The sequence below is a fragment of the Ipomoea nil genome, unplaced genomic scaffold (genome assembly GCF_001879475.1).
Source record: "Ipomoea nil cultivar Tokyo-kokei standard unplaced genomic scaffold, Asagao_1.1 scaffold0805, whole genome shotgun sequence".
NCBI lineage: Eukaryota > Viridiplantae > Streptophyta > Magnoliopsida > Solanales > Convolvulaceae > Ipomoea > Ipomoea nil.
The window spans coordinates 3,318,463-3,337,940 of NW_017617233.1; the positions used below are offsets into that span (position 1 = coordinate 3,318,463).

Here is a 19,478-nt window from a genome sequence, read left to right on the forward strand (position 1 = left end):
GGAGGGGAAAGAGTGTATAGAGAGAGAGTAGAGCTAGGGGAAATGAAGGGAAGGAACCTATTTATAGGGTCAGGGTTGACCTTGACTCGACCCAAGTAGGAGCACGGAGCGTACGGGGAGGTTGAACTTGGGGTATATTCCCCATCAAAGTTATTTGTTTACATGTACAAAAATTGGTAATTGTAGGTACAAAATATGTTAACTGAATGTACAGAATTTTTGTATTATGGTTCACAATACAATATGAACATTAGTCCATGGTATAACAATTGATAATGGAGATAAAGTTTTAAAAATACAAAATACAAAATACAAAAAATTAATGCAATTGATCTTAATATAATTATATCCAACGTACCAATATGACAAAATAAAACAAAAATCTAAGGGATATAGTGAGGAGGCAACAAATTAGGAGGTGATAGATGAGGAGGGATAAGATGGAATGATATCCATTTTTAATTAGAGAATGTGATTTTTAATTGAAGTGATAATCAAATCTTATTGTGTTTTAACCATACAAATATGATTTTGATTTTCATTCCTAGTATGTAAACTCATGAACCAAACACAAAAATAATAGAGGGTGGGTAAATGCAATGGCCATGACGACTTTCATTCCCTCAGAGACAAATGACGCAGCCTTCGTCCTCACACATTGTAACAGAGTCAGCAGTACTAAAAAAACAAAAAAAAAAAAAAACACTACAATAGTTTTTATTTATTTATTTTACTGATAGTACCTAATTGCATTATTCATGCTCTATTTACGCAAATTATGCCATGGAATCGTGTTCACCGAGAATGGTGAATACAAGGCAAAACGACGTCGTTTTTAGGCAAAAAAAAAAAAATTTCGCGGATGTGGAGTTAACGGCGCGCGTTTGATCAAATTCTGAATTTTCTGTTATGAGATTATGAATTTTATGAAAATTTATAATCTCATAACAGAAAATTCATAATCGCATAACAAAAAATTCATAATCTCACAACTGAAAATTCATAATCTCAGAATAGAAAATTCATAATCTTATAACAGAAAATTCATAATCTCATGGTTCCAAAGTGAATGTGTAGGCATGGTTCCAAAGTGAATGTGCAGGCATGGATTCATAATTTATGAATGTCCGTAATTTCGGACGGGAATATGTAGGCATGGTTCCAAAGTGAATGTGCAGGCATGAATTCATAATTTATGAATGTCCGAAATTATGAATGTAATGAAAATTCATAATCTCATAACAGAAAATTCATAATCGCATAACAGAAAATTCATAATCTCATAACTGAAAATTCATAATCTCATAACAGAAAATTCATAATCTCATGGTTCCAAAGTGAATGTGTAGGCATGGTTCCAAAGTGAATGTACAGACATGGATTCATAATTTATGAATGTCCGTGATTTCGGACGGGAATGTGTAGGCATGGTTCCAAAGTGAATGTGTAGGCATGAATTCATAATTTATGAATGTCCGAAATCTTTGTTCACCTCAAATTAAAGTGAAATTGCAAAATGTGAAAATAAAAAAGAAAAGTCATGCAATTAATTTTTTTAAAAAAAAAAAAAAAAAAAGATAACGGTGTACTAACACCGTTAGAACCGTGTTCACCATTTCCATGGCATAACGTCTGGTTTTAAATGGTCATGGCTAGATCGAGACGACAACCGAACAACTGTCTTCATTCGATATTTTATTTTATTTTTTAGTTTTTTTATTAAGTTCTTTCTTGCAATTCATCACGCGAAATAATATCACAAAAAAAGAAGAATTATATAGCGGGCTTGATCCATGAACGTGGGAGTTGGCCCAAGCCCACATTAGCGTCGACTTTCATTACGCTACCCTGAGATACTTAGCCACCACCGTGCGCGGTTCATTCCTCCGCACAAAGGCGGCGATGGGTTGCTCAGCTCTTCCCATGGCCTCCTAATGACATTCAAACACATCTCCGCTCTTTCTCTCTTCCGGAAACCAAACTCCTCCTGCTCAACCTTCCGCCAAACCCATTCCATGGCCGCCCAAGCTGTAGCTGCCTCTTCTGCAGACCTTCCCCGCATCGAAGACGACCTTCTCTGCGCAGAGAACGCCGAACCCACGGCCCTCAACTCGGAGGAACAAAACTTTCCGTCTTCTGATTTGGGGCGTCCGCATGGGTACTTGAGTGGGGAAGCGCGGATTGAGAGAGCTTGGGCTCACTGGAAAATGCTGGGGCAGCCCAAATACATAGTCGCCCCCATGGTCGACAACTCCGAGCTTCCTTTTCGTATGCTTTGTCGTAAGTTTGGCGCCCAAGCTGCATATACGCCTATGCTCCATTCCCGTATTTTCACCGAGAATGACAAGTATCGATCTCTAGAATTCACTACTTGCAAGGTACTCCATATATCAACTGATACACAACTGCAAAGTTTTTTAATTATGAGGACTTTTTTTTCTTGAACTTTTGTTTATAATTTGACATTGTGTTTGTCTGCTCTTCGGTATGTGATAGTCTATTGTGAAATCTTATGTCTTATATATGAATTTGAACTAGTATTTCAAGAAGCATGCTATTAAATGAATATATTTGCTAGCAATTATAATTACCTTGCCCATAAAAGGTGAAATTCCCTCGCCCCACACTCCCCACCCCGGTCCCACATAATAGTTGAGGGGTAAGTGGTCCATTAGGGGAGGAAAATACTATGGACTTGTTTGGTAAATGATTGTTAGCTGATAGCTATTTGGTTAGAAGGTATGACTAGTTGATAACATTAGCTGATAGTTGTTTGGTATAATTTCTTTTCTCAAAAAGTTAATTGAGAAGTTGTTTTGACAGTTTTTTGAATTTTAGCATTTTGGGGTTACAAAACCTGATTAACCAAACACTTATATTGATTTTTTAACCAAATCAAAGGTCAAATAAGCCAAAATTGGCTGATAAGCTAACTATTTTACCAAACAAGGCTTATGTGTACTCCAACTCTATACTCCCACATCCAAAATCTTGATGTAGACACTTGTATTGGGACCCACATGAAAAAAAAATTAGCTTATTTGGGAGTACATGTAGTATAACTCTTAGGTGGAAGGACCAGATATCCGCAAGGAGCCCACCATATTGAGTGTAACTCCAAGGCCAAGGCTCAATCTTGTGTCCTTGCCCACAATCTAGTCCAATTATAATTACCTTGCTTCCTAGCACTACAAGATCACTTCATAGGCTTGGTCTGTGGGATGTCTGGTCTGATTATACAAGTTGCTGAACATGAGAATTGAGAAGTTTGAAGGTGTACTGATGAGTTGCAAAATACAAATTTCATTCTAAGTTCTTATCCTACTGGGTTCTGTAAACTTGCAGGAGGACCGACCACTGTTTGTTCAATTCTGTGCAAATGACCCTGAAATTTTGCTGGAAGCTGCTCAAAGAGTTGAACCGTATTGTGATTATGTGGACATCAACTTTGGGTACCATCCTCTTTCTCACTTATGGTTCTCTAAGCAAATTATTCATGCTGATAATCATGTCATTTCTAGTTCATTAATTGTGTCTGGTATTATGACTCTATATGTGATTCTCCTATACTCTTCACCTGAAAAACTAAGGGTGTGTTTACTAGCCGAAGAAATTCTCCATTTTTCTAGAGGAATGCAGAACTGTAGAAAGGAAAACAGAAAATGCGTTTACTTGTACATTTTTCTAATTTAAAATCAGAGGATGGAGAATGGAAAGATAGAGAAGGGAAAACTAGGGAATTGAAGTAATGATTTCATTTATCTATCTGGCTGTTCTATTTACTCATTCTACAAAACACGTGTGATTTTAATGATTTCACTAATCCCTTGCTTTCTTCCAGTGGTCCTTCCACTCATGTTACTGGATGGCTGCAATTTGTGAATATATTGGTCAAGGCACTAGCCTGTTTTTTATTACCACACAAATTGGTTTTCATGATTAGAACGCAATTATTGCCACTCTCAAAAATTTTCTGTTTTTGTATTTGCTATTTTGCTGTACTTTGAGCAATAAGTTAATCTTGTTGTCTATCAAAAAGATCATTGATTTTTCTTTCATACATTACTTCTATACGCATTGCATATTAACTCATCTTGTACTTTATCCAGGTGCCCCCAGCGTATTGCAAGGCGGGGGAACTATGGAGCTTTCCTTATGGATAATCTTTCTCTAGTCAGGTCTCTGGTAGAAAAACTGGCTAATAACCTCAGTGTCCCTGTTTCATGTAAAATCCGTATTTTCCCTGATTTGCAAGATACAATCAATTATGCCAAGATGTTGGAGGAGGCTGGTTGTGCTCTTCTAGCCGTGCATGGACGAACAAGGGATGAAAAAGATGGGAAGAAATTTCGAGCAAACTGGGATATCATCAAGGCTGTTAAAAATTCAGTGAGAATCCCTGTACTTGCTAATGGAAATATTCGACACATGGATGACGTACAAAGTTGTTTAGAAGAGACCGGTGTAGAGGGTGTTCTTTCAGCCGAGTCTCTTCTCGAGAACCCTGCCCTCTTTGCTGGATATATGACAACCGAGTGGACGAATGGAAGTATAGGAATTAAGGAAGATGGCACAGTTGACCAGGCTGAGTTAGTGGTGGAGTATTTGAAGTTTTGTGAGAAATACCCGGTGCCATGGAGAATGATCCGTTCTCATGTGCACAAGATGTTGGGAGAATGGTTCAAGATCCAGCCAGACGTAAGGGAGGATTTTAATAAACAATCCATTCTTACATTTGAATTTCTTTATGGTTTGGTAAATCAGCTAAGGGAACGTGGTGTGCAGATACCTTTATACGTGAAGGACCCTAACAATGAAGGAATGTCTACAAATGGAATAGTTGCATGAGATCTGTTTTCTCATAACGATTTCATTCCAAGAACATCAATTTACTACTTGCTTTTGCTTATTGTTCTTTTGAGTCTTACTTATCAGATGGTTACTGTGGTTCCCCAAATGAACACCGTGAAACCAGGCGGAGAAAGAAGAGCCTGGATATCATTAAATCTCGAGGTTAAAACTTAACCTTTCACTCACTGCATTAGTATTGATAGGAGTTTATACACAAGCATTTGTAATTCACCTGCCTGGATTCCCTGGAAAAAGGTTTGTATGTACCTTTATATAGTTTCACATGTATGGTTAATGAGCAGATATTTGAGGCTTTTTGATTTGTTTCCAATTTGGATATTATTATGGATGTGCCCTTGTGCAGGTAAACACTGTTGAATAGTTTGAGGATGAGAGTAGTTGATAGTGCATCTAAAGGTAATGCACTGATGGCTCCCCTTTCCTTAAAGTTGTGCTCTCTGCATCCATGTGAGATTTAAAGAAGCTTTCATTTTCCCTCACTGCCCTAAACTTCTCCCCTTGTTATCCCTCCAACTTTACAGCTCTAAAGTTGAGGGAGGATTCATGAATCACATCTCCCCTTCACTGGGAAGTTGACAAGTTAATCCTTAACTTGGGGGAAAATTGATTTTAGGGACTCTAGGCATGAGCTATATTCTCAACCATTGAGGATTTGAGGTATTGGGGAAAAATAGAAGAAAGAAAGTTACAATTTAGCTCAATGTTTGCTTTATTGCTTATGTTTTGATAAGAAGTCAATAACAACATGTTTGGTTCACCGGGAATCGAATAGCATTCCTTGTTAATCCTTTTATTACTTATATTTTGACGGGACTTGATATTAGGTTATTTCTGAATCCCCATGGATATTTTATTTTTGTAATGCCTAATTTGCTCGGAATAAATGGTATTTGTGTTGTTTGAATATTTATTTTATTTATATATATATATATATATATTTTAAACCATTCAAACACTGGAATGGGAATCTCGAATTGAAGTATATTTATTTTGCAAACCAAACAACTAAATAGGATTTGTATTCTATTCTTGTTTATTATGTTCTTTATGGAATATAATTCATAATCCTCTAAAATTCATTATGTGAACCAAATGTGGTATAAATGTAACTAGAACATGGTTCACACCAAAACCAAGTGAAATGAGTTTAAATTTCTTTAAATTGTTTTGATTTTGAACGTCGTAAAAAGAATATCATGTTTTGTGAGAATTTTTAAATTAGATTTGGCAAATATGGTACTCTAAATTAATTGAAATTTAATGTAACTACCAAGAAAAAAATTTGTGTGAGATTATAGATCTCATGGATCTTTGTCTGTAAGATGGGTCGGTCAAGATAAAATGTAATATTTATAGTAGCAAATATAATACTAGATCATTAATAAAATGTTTATTACTTATGTAGGAAAATGTAATACATTTGAAAAAAAATGTAACACTTTTACATTTTAATGTAAAAGTATTACATTTGTCATAAAAAATATTTCATTTTTTCTTATAACAAACATTTTATTTTTGATATAGTACTACTTTTGTTAATATAAGTATTACATTTGAATATTAAGTTGACTCAATGTCTCATGAATAAAGATCGTGAGACGGTCTCGTACAAGTTTAATTTAATTACCAAATATTTGAAATTTAATACGACATAGTTTAGTTGTATCTAATAAAAAAATGGTAAATGTACTTCTAGAGTAAAATATCCCACTTTCTACAAGTAATAATCAAGTAACATATATTAGAGAACAAAGGGTAAAATAAAATAACATATAATACGGCCCTACATGATATGAAAGCAAAGAAGGAAAAAGATTATAGTGTAGGAGCGGAGCCACAATTAGGGCAGAGTACACTGAGACTGGAAAAGTCTGAAAGCTAAAGACTAAATATCCACTCAAATAATGCTGCCGACACTATAAACAATTTTATATATATGCCTCACTTAAATACTATGTAGCATTCAACTTTGCAAGTGGTTTTAATTTGTCCATTAATTCTTGCACGTTGCCTGTTGCGGTTCTAATCTCCTTCATTAATCAAACCAAGATGGGGACCATATATATATATATATATATATATATATATATATATATATGGTCTCGATCTCATGCAACCGGCCGTTTAGGAGAGAACTGCGAACCATCGAGTGCGCGCCACGTGTTCTTTGGTGCATGTAAATGTGTTATATGTACAAGTAGTTGGTGTACCTATGCAAGTAAAAAGTGTAGGTAAAATCACTTACAAGTGCACCTACTTTCACCTACAAGTGCACATAATTTTGCTTTGTTAACATTTATTGATCTGGTGCATCTACTTTAACCTACGAGTGCACCTACTTATAACTATAGGTACACCTAGATCTGAACACGTGGTGCGCGGTATGGTTCGCAGTTCTTTTCTGGATAGGCAGTTCGCATCTAAACGCGATCATATATATATATATATATTTATATATTCTTAACCTAGATTTTCTTACTTTACTTATTTAGTTATATCTTGAATTTTATGAACTCACCCTAAGCTCATATGGAAATAAATCGAATCAATCTAGCTTTGAGACACAGAATCAAAATTTTTGTCTACGAGAAGGTTAACCTAAACCTGAACTCCCAATATTAATGTGAAGAATTAAACTTGAATACACAACTACACCCTAAAACTAAAAGTAAATTTTAAATAAAAATTTTCATATTGTATAGGGCAGGGACAATAATTTTCCATAGCCCGAAGTGGGGTCAGTACAAAGAAGAAGAAAAAGAAAATAACAAAATATTTGAGGATGATGTTCTTAGATAACGTCGTGAGTCGTCATTTTGGGAATTATTTATATTGAAACTGACATATGCTGATATCACCTACTTTTATAGGCCATTCAATTTTCCAATGGGAGATTCGTGAATGGAAACAAAGAAGGTAAGAAATAGGATTATAGCACTATCGTTCTTTAAAGCTTCATTTTATCTTTTCTCAAACTACCAAGCATGGGACAAGGGTAGTAATGTAATTTTACTTAATTTGTCATTTATTTTCAGGTGATGTCACTTGCCTTAGCTTTAGATTTGTACTCCTTACTCTTTGTTGAAATTCATTTAGTAAAGAAGTAGTAGATATTTCATGCATGCTACCTAAAAGGTTAAATGATTCGTTTTGATGATGTGAAGTGATAAAATATCATTTCAATGTTGGTAGGACAGTTGGGTTAATTAATTCTTATTTCGACAGTCAATGATACATAATTCTTATACCAAAAGGTCATAAGTTTAATTTTTGCTAACACTTTCTTGTTTAAGTTAGTCAAATTGAATTTTTCTAGTGCAGTTTGTCCACACTCTAATGGAATTTTCTTGTCATTCAAAAAAAAAAAAAAAGAGTTAATAATAGTTAAACTTTCAAATTGAGCATTTGTGGTTCTTCGACTTTCAAATTTAACCATTCATGATCCAAGTTAACCACCCATGGTCCTTCAAGTTTCGAAATTTAACCAGTCGTCGTCCTCTTAAAAACACTATGGTTGGTTAAAGTTTAATAGTTGAAGGACCATGGATAGTTAACTTAGACCATGGATGGTTAAATTTAAAAGTCAAAAAATCATAAATGGTCAATTTAAAAGTTTAGAACTAAACGTGACAAAACCACGGACCACCTCAAACTAAAAAGTAAAAACACAGTTATCGGTCACGAGTATGTTTGCCAGCTCTACAATATGGGAGGAATTGACTTTTAAAAGATGTTGGTCCCAATGTTGCCCCTCCACAACGTAAGAGATCGAGATGAGTGTAAATATGTGCGCACAAGAAGAAGCTTTTTCCTTCCTTAATTTCCACCACCAAACAATCACATAGTAATAGTCAAACAACCATAAGTCATGCACTAGCAACACAACTTTCTACGTGCCCCACGTACCAAATATTGTGCCAAATTCACACACTCACATCATTTTGTATTTATTATCGTTCCGTAGTCATCAAATTTTTACCTACAGATTCTCAATGAAATTCAAAAATTCACACTATCACTAGAGCAAGATTTTAAGATAACTCATCGAACCATCTGAGTTAATCTTAGGGGACCTAAGTAAATATTGGCCTTATTCAGTTAGCGAATAACGAATTATATTAATGTGTTTGAGCAACATATTATATCGCTTGTAAAAATATGTTTAATAAAATTAACTGTTTATGTTAACGGTTAACAGGTAAAATGACCTATAATGATTTACATATATTCCATAATAATAATAATACTAATAATAAATAAATAAATAAATAAATAAATATAAAGGGAGTAGCGTGCCCTCCGAATCTGCTCCCCTTTTGTTTTCTCACTTTTTCCACAAAAGTCGGGATGAAATCTTAAGACTCTTTTATTGCTTAACTTTTCGTTGCCCATTTGAACAAATGGGCAACATTAAGGAGCTGAAACGGCTCCTCTAGTTTAGAATTTTTTTTTTTAGAGACATTTCGAAAAAAAAAAAAACAAAACAAAATTTCTTACTCCAAAAGGCCAGCAGCAAACGTTGCAAAATACCACATTTGCAAGAGCAAAGGTTTTCTGCACCAAATCGCTGCATTACCAAACGTTTTCTTTATCGTTTTAAGTAATTCCAAATCGTCAAAATAATAGATCCACCATTTACCAAACAAGGTCATCAAGTATCCATTGCCGTCCCAAGACAACATAGCAAATGATTAGCATTCACATATACTGGGCACTGGCTGTGATCATACAAAGGTTTAGGGGTCGTTTACCAACTTGGAAAAATTGAGGATTTTCCAAAAAATTGGAGAAATTGAGAAGTGGAAAAATAAAAATTGGAGAAGTTGTTTACTAAATTTCTTCTTCCAAATGCTTACTCCTTCTCCATTTTCCAAATTCATGTACAAATATGGAGAAAGCTATTTTAGATCTCTCCAAATGGAGTAATGGAAAAATCACGGGTGAACAGTGTTTAGTGCGGGAGTGCAGCTGATCGAATCCTGTTGGATGCATAATTACTTTTGCTTCTTCAATTCCTTCTTCAACGTCTCAGCACCCCTTCTTTAGTGCGGGAGTGATCGAATCCTGTTGGATGCATAATTACTTGTGCTTCTTCAGCATCTCAACACCCCTTCTTCAATTTTTGATTATTATTATTATTATTATTATTGAAGCACATCTGTTCTTCTTCAATATTTGATTATTAATTTTAATAATATTATTATTATTAAATTATTATTATTGATATTTTATTATTACTATAATTATTATTAAATTATTATTATTATTATTGTTGTTGTTGTTGTTGCTGTTATTATTATTATTATTAAATTCTTATTATTACTATTATCATTGTTATTATTATTATCTTTGTTGTATAAATGTACAAATGTTATGTGAGATGATTGTATTTAATAAAATAGAAAATTAGAGAAATGAAAAATTAGAGGAATGGAGAAATGAAAAACTGGAAGAATGGAGAAGAAAAATTGAAGAAATGGAGAAATGAAAAAACAGAGAAGTGAAATAAACGACCCCTTAAACTTTCCACCAACTTCCTTTATATTTTACATCACAAACTGTACTAAGTGAACAACCACATTAAATTCCACAACTCTGTCCTGTCCAGCCTACATATATGGGCTACCTCCATCTCCATTCCTGCAAAAAAAATCCCACTCATAATGAGAATGGCACCCAGTTTCAGTTTCACCCCATTTGGAGCAGCAAAATGTCTCCTTGTCTTCTTCTCTCTTCTCCCCACTGCCATTCCATCAGAAATCATGCCTGGGGAAGAAGAAAGTAAAGAAACCTCCCCTCCTGCCTCCCTTGTTTATAATGTCGACTGTGGTTGTTATGTACCTCCACCCCCGCCGCCCCCATGCCCGCCGCCGCTGGATCCGGTGATACGGAAGTCGATTAAAGCCATAAGGACTTTCAAGAAATCGATAACATATGACCCACAAAACATCACCCAAAGCTGGGAAGGCAATGAGCTGTGCATAAATAAGAAGAAGTACCAAGGGTTCTTCTGCTACGTGCCCAGAGGCGGCGACAAGAAAAGGGTCGGTGGGATTTACTTCAACGGCTACAACTTCAACGGTAACGGCCTGTCGCTTAACAGCTTCGTGGAATCCTTCAACGACTTGGTCGTCATCCACGTGAATTCCAATAACTTCACCGGAGCTCCGGGAATCCCCGTCCAGAAATTCCCCACGCTCTTCGAGCTTGACCTCAGCAACAACAAGCTCGCCGGCGCGTTCCCCACCGCCGTCCTTGAAGCCACCAACTTAACGTATTTGGATCTCCGGTTCAACATGCTGACCGGCCCGGTCCACCCGCAGGTTTTCACGTTAGACCTCGACGCTCTGTTCCTCAACAACAATTTCTTCTCCGGCCCGCTCCCCGACAACCTCGGATCCACGCCGGTTTTCTTCCTCACCTTAGCCAACAACCAATTCTCCGGCCCCATCCCCAAAACCATCGGCAATGCTTCGTTCCTGCTCGAAGTTCTGTTCTTGAACAACAAACTCTCCGGTTGTCTTCCTTACGAGATTGGGTTACTCAAAAACTCGACAGTTTTCGACGCCAGCATTAACCAATTGACAGGTCCCATTCCACAATCCTTTGGGTGCCTGGAAAAACTGGAGATTCTGAACCTGACAAACAATCAGCTTTATGGGTCTGTTCCAGAATCTTTATGCAAGCTGAAAGATCTGGAGGAGCTGAGTTTGAGCGGCAACTATTTTACCCAGATTGGGCCGGAATGCAGAAACCTTCTGGAGAAGAAGGTTCTTGATATAGACAACAACTGCATATTGGATCTTCCCAATCAGAGAAGTGCCCAGGTCTGTAAAGATTTCTTCTTGCACTACCAGAAATGCCCAGACCATAAATCCTTGTTGTATGTGCCTTGCGACATTGATGAATCTCCCAGGAAGGCAGGTCCCCATCCCCATCCTCATCGTCCTTACAAAAAACATAAAAGAGGTTCTTCAACTACCTATGCGGCCCTCAAGGTTGACAGGCCATGAATGATGAATCTGCAAGTTCCACTTCTTCTGGTGTATGTATGTATGTAATTAATTACCTCAATAGTTTCGAGTAATTATTTGGTATTGATTTTCTTGTCTCCCCACATTGGGCTTAAGCCCTACTACATAGGCAAGAACTTCATCATATTTGTAATTGTTCTTCTTTAAGGTTGTTTGTAAAACTAGGTATGTATGTATTGACTTCTAAACTCATAAATAATTGAAGAATTGGCAAAAATGGTGCCTTCTTCATTGCTCAATGTAGTTTCCTTGTCCAGTTCAGGCATCTATCAGAGTTTGATGCATCTATATTGATGAAAATTTGAGCTAATATATAAAGCTCGGTCACTCATAAGTTAGCTTTTGTAGTGTAATTAGGACTTGTATTTATATTAGAACTATCAATAAAGCCAAAGTAGAGCATATCCAATCATTATATCATGGACTGATCCACCTTGCAAGATGGACCATTGACATAATATTCATTTTTTAGTACATTAAGAATGAGTATACTATCAGAAGAAAAAAAAAAAAAAAAAAAAAAAAAGAACTTTCAATACATTAAAAATGAACGTTCAGTATACTAAAAATAAACATTTAATCATGATTCACATTGCAATGTAAACCATGGTCCATAGTATAATCATATCACTATTGGCCTCAGAAGACAAAATTATATTAACCCCAAAACATGGAATGAAATCTATGAAGAAGCAATCAAATGATTAATCAGCCAAATCCAAAGCAAAGAATAACATAAGCTTGTCTAAACAGTTAACACAAGAAAAAATCAAACAAACAAAGATTCCTGATAACCTAATACATTATGAAGTTGGGGAATCAAAGTGTAGTTTGATGGTAAGTTCGAACCCCACCGACTCCCATTCCCATTAGATGTGTACTAAAAAGTTAGAACTTCACAAAGTTGTTAGTAACTTTACTGACTAAATGCTTTCCATAAACAGCTCCTTTGAAGTTCTTTGTCCCACCAGTTCTCTGTACACACACTTCCAGTGGCTCTACTGATGCATCGAAGTTGGGCTGCATAACGAATGCAAATGCATGAAACTCCATTCAAAAGTAGTCGTTATGAAGGTTGCAAACCGAAGAGTGCTAACCTCGTAAAAGTAGGCCACACAAACGCGAAACTTTGGAGAGTTATTGATGACCTGGTGCAAGGTTGATTCGTATATGCCATTTGACAAGATCTGCAGAGTTTCCATCATTTTGAAGGTCATAGTTATGCAATGAAATCGAATCGAATGCAGAAAAACGAAATTTTCAATGAATTTTTACCTTTAGCATATCCCCAATATTGCATACAAATGTGCCGGGGATGGGTGGTGCAGATATCCACTCACCTGACCTGTTTCTTACCTTCAAAATGCTCGCCAGAATTAGATTGGCAACAAAAAAAAAAAAAAAAAAAAAAAAAACATATAAAAAGAAACTCTCAGAGAATCGAATGTATACTTGCAGGGCAGTAATGTCTTCATCCTGATTAACCAGTGTTAATAGTCCTGTATAATCAAGAAGAAAACAGGTGAAAATGAGAAAATCAATTCACAAGTAAAACACCTGATCAGCGGGAGAGCAGAAACATTACCATAGTCTGTATGAGCTCCACTAGTTTATTCCAAGGACACCAAAACAAGCAGAAACAAGGGTTACTTACTAAAAGTATAACGAAAAGCCATCAAGAAAAAGAGAAAAGAACTGAATGAAAAACAATATATATTACCATCCAATATCTTTTTGGGGAATATCCTGGCCATTTGGGCAGGGAGCACCAGGGTAACCTATTATACGTAAAACCCAAAATGGGTCTCCAGCAATTTCACCTTCAATTTCATCCACAGACCCACCCAATGCTAGAGCAATTCCTCTCATTATCTTTCTCGACAGATCTGTGTTACATTAAATTTCACAAACACCTTTGAAGATTGCATATGTGCAAGGAGTGACAATGCCAGAATATCTGGTTAGTGGAGTCATCCAACAACATATAAACCATTTGTCTGGCAAATTAAATTACACTACAAGGAAAGACTCATCAAGCACATCGAGTCAGTCAAGAACTGATATATAACTTGATTTTAACAGTTCGGTGAGGTTAACTGACCCCATTTGCCACATTCTAGTATCACCACTAAAGGGAGTCATTGGTTAACAAACTAAGTCACCTGTACAAAGGTTGATATATTCCTCCATCAATCTTGCAAAATCTGGGGGGTTACTCGGCCTGCAGAACAAAGAGCATCAGTGCTTTTTTCCTGTTTTTTTACCCTCCTCTTTCCCTCTATATATCATAAGTCAGTGCACTATAGTGATCTCATTCACGGGTTCAAGTTGAAACAAATGAAGAAAAGCAGTAACTAAGGTGATCTCATTCACAGGTTCAAGTTGAAACAGACACAACACAAAGTTCCAACAAAAGATGAGGCACTTTTAGAGTTGTAATCTGAGTCCAAATCACTCGGTGATGTTCGGTGGTTGAAATTCATGGAATATTTCTCTAAAATTGAGGAGGAAAGATATGGAAAAAAAAAATATAAAGCAATCATGAGAGGGTCATTGCAAAGGAGAGCAATTATCTTGTGAGCATACCATTGATTAGATCCTTGCATAACTTCTCCAAGATCTCCATACATTCCATCTTTCACTTCTTTATAGCACTACTAGCTCCAAATACAAGCAAAAATGAAAACGAAACAAATGATCAAAACAACAAACTCATGATGGAAATTGCACGGGCATAAGGACTCTTGTAAATCGCATACAAATAACACTGGCATAGATGGGTTAAGAAAGGTCTTTAGTAGCACAGACAATTTCTTTACTTTAGAAGATATCTTTGTTTTATTATAAATCTTTAAGTATATTTCGGGGAGAAACAAGCTATATGGATCTAACAAAAATATTTACATGTTTTGCCCAACGATTTTCAGAGTTATCTACTCTAAAAAACCGTAAGTTATGTTGGCCCAAACACTAAAAAGATCTTAATGCTTTTAATAAGGTTAGATAAGAGACAAAAGCCTTTTCTCAATACAAGAAACTCCAAAGTTGAGGTCTTTTTTCAAGAAATTTTAGCTGGGCCAAACAAGCACTTAGCCTAACAAAACATACATCAATAGCTTCATGCATGTCTGGGGCGCCTTTGGTTATGTTTTGCCCAACCCACTGATATCCTCTGCAAACAAATTAAAGTATTATAAAATCATAAGCATATGGTAATGGAGACTACGGAATAAACTTGGTTCAACTTCAAAGAAAAAGTGTGCTGATTGGAATAACCTGTATCCAGACGCTGCAGAGAGCTTAATCTTGAGTTTCATGTCATTTGGCTGATCAAAAAAAACATGCGATATATGTCTAATCTCTTTGATGAGAGAATCAGGGATGCCATGGCCCTTCTGCAAGCAATGGAAAAGCAAAAATATGAATCCTATTCTCAGGAAACACAATGGAGAAACCAACTGCAATATAACCAAATAGTTTAAATTGCATACCATAATTAAGTGTGCACTGCTCAATATTATGGTTTCTTAAGTGCCAAATATATTTAACACTTATAAGAAGCACCAATTTGGTGTTGCATACTTTTTAAGTTTTAACTCAATTTAGTGTGGGAAGTAAAAGGGAACATGAAGAACAAGGAATTAAAAGAAAAGAGGGGGAAGATGGGGCATTTTTTAAAAAGGTAGTCATGTATATAACCCACCTTTTTTTTATACATCTAAGGGAAGGAAGATGGAGCATTGAGCTGATACCATTAGGCAACCATAAATATGCATGAGAACAAAGCAATATTATATCAGATGCGAACTCCCATCTAGGTAAGAACATGTGAACTCTAAAAGTGCACTCTACACAAACTATAAATGTGGCACACTTTTATATTTAAAAGTGTAATTCCAAAACTCAAAAAGTATAGTTCAGAAACTATAAAAGTACACAACAAAAAACTTTAAAGTGCATTTAGAGATCTTAATATGCAAATTTAGAGTTTTCTGGTGTACACTTTTATAGCGTGTGAAGTTTACTTTATGAGCTTTCTGCGGTGGAAAATGTTTTATTCCCCTCCAATATTTTACCTCTTGATGTGGCTTCCATTCATTGGTAACCCACCACTAATTAAAAGTAGCATTTAGTTACCAAGGGATGGATTGGAGGGGAAAAATATGAAGGGTATCTAGCATTACTCTTTTGCAGTAAACTTTAAGAATTCACACGTTCTAACACGGACGCGAGTTCTTGTCTGATTCGTTTTCTATATACTATATAATTACTATTATTACTTTATTAATACATGTATAAATGTAATAAATTATGCTAGGAGAGTAGTTTTATAGTGTTTATCTTTTATTTTAAAACATTTAAAATTCACTAAACAGGTTAGGGTGCATATTCCTATATGGATTAGAATGGGTATTTTTTGAATCGGGTTATAGGCGGCCGCCATAGCTAAAAGACGAAAAGGATACAGCAAAAGATATATTTACCACATAAAAGAATCCGGCTTCTCTACAAGCCTGATCTAGCTGTCTAACAACTTCGGCCACGCCCTCGTCTTGGCCAATGTTCGGATGATCCCACTTGTCCACAAGAGGGCTTACATCTGTCGAGTGCATTAGGAACTATTCAATTAAGCAGATTAAGTTACAACAACGTTTAAGCCAAAAACCTTAATCTCAGAAAGCTTTTAGCGACTTCATGCTCTCTACCCCTTCTAATATATATATATAGCTCAACAACCTTGTACATTGCGAGTTCACAATCTACAAGCAGCGCAAAAGGAACAAAAAGTTGTCGGAAAATTAATTGAGAAGTTTTACCAATTAAAGGAATTGATTTGAAGTCGGTAGCCATGGCGGTTCCAGCTCTCTCTGTGTCCTCTCCCTTCGCCTCCGCCTCACTGCACCTCCGCAAACTCCCAGTAACAGTGCAATAATACAACCGGTATATATGCCAAAATGGCAACGTCCTTTTGTTTTTTAATGGGATGTTTTGTAAATAACTATTAATTGATTGTTTTATTGAGTTTGATTAGTTGAAAGTATTATTAAATCTTTAGTAAATTAAAGTTGATTACATGTAAAATGATTTTCTTAAAAATTTAATAAAAAAATTATTTAGAATAATTTGTTGAACTTTAACATTTTCGAATAATAAGTCGTTACAAAAAACTGATTAACTAAATATTCGTATTAATGGTTTAACCAAGTTAAAGAGTTAATAGTGGTTTGTAAGCACATAATCCACGTTATAAACAGTAAATACGTGGCTAAGGAAAAGAGTTAGGATCACCAACCTCCAGCCATAGCTTTGATTCTTGATCACCAGGGACTCGCTGCAGAAGTTCCTCGGGCTGCTGTAGAATCTGCGTAAGTTCTTTATGCCAATGACATAAGATGCTTCACCCATATCTTTCATATCAAAATTTTTGGAAAGGAACTGTTTCAGGTCACGAAGCATCCCCACCTCATTAGTGGCGAGTAGGATATCATCCACATATAAAACAAGGTAACATATTTTACTCCCACTAACTTTCTGGTATATACAAGGATCTAAGGGACTTTCAACAAAATCAAATGATGAAATGACCCCGTCAAACTTAATATACCACTGACGGGAGGCTTGTTTCAAACCGTATATGGACTTCCTAAGCCTACACACCAAATCCTCACCCCCTCTAGAAGAGAAACCTTCAGGTTGTTTCATATAAACTTCCTCTTCTAGATCACCATTTAGGAACGCGGTTTTCACATCCATTTGTTGCAACTCAAGGTTAAAGTGTGCAACTAAAGCCAGAATGATCCGAAGAGAATCTTTCTTTGATACAGGAGAAAAAGTCTCCTTGTAATCAATTCCTTCTTTTTGAGTAAATCCCTTAGCAACGAGTCTGGCCTTGAACCTCTCAATGTTACCTAATGAGTCTCTTTTGGTTTTAAATACCCATTTACAGCCAATCGGCTTGGCCCCATTAGGTAACTCAACAAGGTTCCAAACTCCATTACTCTTCATGGAATTCATTTCATCTTTCATGGCTTCTAACCACAAATCGGACTGTGCACAATTCGTAGCTTGTGAAAACGTTATGGGATCATCTTCAGCTCCAATGTCAGATTCTTGTAGATACGATACGTAATAGCTAGGAACTGCCGAACGCCTTACCCGAGTAGACCGTCTTAATGTTGTAACACCAGTACCTTGTGAAGGTTGTGGCGCCATTTCCTCTTCAGGAACTAGATGAAGTTCTTGAATTGGTTCAACTTCAGACTGTGCGGGTTCAGGATCTTGCTGAAAATCCTGATTTGGTTCAACCATTGGCTCGAAGTCTAGTTCAGGAGGTTGCTGTAAGTCTTGAACTTGTTCTTCCAATGGTTGAGTTTCAACAGCTTGTGGAATCTCAATAATGGGTTGTACAATCGCAGGTGTGACTGAAGGCGCGCTGCGTATAAGTGCAACTCCGTTAGATGACGTTGAAGGGCAAGAGTCAAAATGATCAAATAAAGGAACTAAGTCCTTAAATCGATCTCTCCCACTGATCAAGTCATCTTCAAGAAACTTAGCATTTCTCGATTCCACTATCCTAGTTGTATGTTTTGGACAATAAAACCTATAACCCTTAGAAGACTGTGCATACCCAATAAAGAAAGCACTTATCGTCCTCGGGTCAAGTTTCTTTTCATGTGGGTTATAAATCCTCACCTCAGACGGACAACCCCAAACACGCATATGAAGCAAACTCGGTTTCCAACCTTTGAAAAGCTCAAAAGGTGTCTTGGAGACAGCCTTGGTCGGAACCCGGTTTAATATATACGTTGCCGTCTTGAGAGCGTCGGTCCACAATGATTTTGGAAGTGTGGAGTTGCTTAGCATACTCCGCACCATGTCCAAAAGAGTCCGATTCCTTCTTTCAGCAACACCATTTTGATCCGGGGAACCCGGCATGGTGTATTGGGCAACAATCCCATGCTCTTGAAGGAATTTAGCAAACGGACCCAAAGCTTGTCCATTTTCTGTGTATCTACCATAATATTCACCACCTCTGTCTGACCTAACTATTTGTATTTTCTTCTTGCATTGGTTTTCAACTTCAGCCTTAAAGGTTTTAAAGGCATCCAATGCTTCATACTTATGATGAAGTAAATACACATAGGTAAATCTAGAGAAGTCATCTATAAAGGTAATGAAATATCTCTGACCCTGCATATCCATATCTGGACAGCATATGTCAGTATGAATTATTTCTAACAATGTTGAACTCCTATTGGCACCTTTCTTTGACTTGTTAGTCTGCTTGCCTTTTATGCAGTCTATACAAGTCTCAAAATCAGTATAGTCTAGAGTAGAAAGTACTCCATCCTTTACCAACCTTTTAATGCGATCAAGGGAGATGTGTCCCAATCTCCGATGCCACAACATTGAAGATTTATCGTTAACACTACACCGTTTGGTGCCAGTTTGAACATGTAAGGAATCATAACTTGCAACGTTTTGTAAGTGAAGACAATAAAGGCCATTAGACAATGTACCATTTCCAATACAAGTAGAATTATGAAACAATTTAAAATACTTGTCTGAAAA

General features: G+C 36.3%; 3 protein-coding genes across 3 annotated transcripts; 2 read left to right on the forward strand and 1 right to left on the reverse strand.

Annotated features, from left to right (window-relative positions):
- Positions 1 to 1,774: 1,774 nt before the first annotated feature.
- On the forward strand, positions 1,775 to 5,299 carry LOC109177673 (tRNA-dihydrouridine(16/17) synthase [NAD(P)(+)]-like). The gene is made up of 3 exons (XM_019327102.1): positions 1,775 to 2,378; positions 3,346 to 3,452; positions 4,110 to 5,299. The coding sequence occupies exons 1-3, from the start codon at positions 1,935 to 1,937 to the stop codon at positions 4,846 to 4,848; spliced, it is 1,290 nt and encodes a 429-aa protein (XP_019182647.1). The 5' UTR covers positions 1,775 to 1,934; the 3' UTR covers positions 4,849 to 5,299.
- Positions 5,300 to 10,438: 5,139 nt separating this feature from the next.
- LOC109177672 (uncharacterized protein At4g06744-like) lies at positions 10,439 to 12,218 on the forward strand. Its single transcript, XM_019327099.1, has 2 exons — positions 10,439 to 10,633; positions 10,664 to 12,218. Exons 1-2 carry the CDS (start codon positions 10,536 to 10,538, stop codon positions 11,883 to 11,885), a joined length of 1,320 nt encoding a protein of 439 aa, XP_019182644.1. The 5' UTR covers positions 10,439 to 10,535; the 3' UTR covers positions 11,886 to 12,218.
- Positions 12,219 to 12,586: 368 nt separating this feature from the next.
- Positions 12,587 to 16,848, reverse strand: LOC109177675 (probable 2-oxoglutarate-dependent dioxygenase At3g49630). Its single transcript, XM_019327104.1, has 12 exons — positions 16,724 to 16,848; positions 16,391 to 16,506; positions 15,183 to 15,301; positions 15,015 to 15,078; positions 14,493 to 14,560; positions 14,069 to 14,127; positions 13,627 to 13,792; positions 13,492 to 13,511; positions 13,359 to 13,405; positions 13,182 to 13,262; positions 13,004 to 13,093; positions 12,587 to 12,926 (listed from the first exon to the last, which is right to left on the reverse strand). The coding sequence occupies exons 1-12, from the start codon at positions 16,755 to 16,757 to the stop codon at positions 12,795 to 12,797; spliced, it is 996 nt and encodes a 331-aa protein (XP_019182649.1). The 5' UTR covers positions 16,758 to 16,848; the 3' UTR covers positions 12,587 to 12,794.
- Positions 16,849 to 19,478: the final 2,630 nt, after the last annotated feature.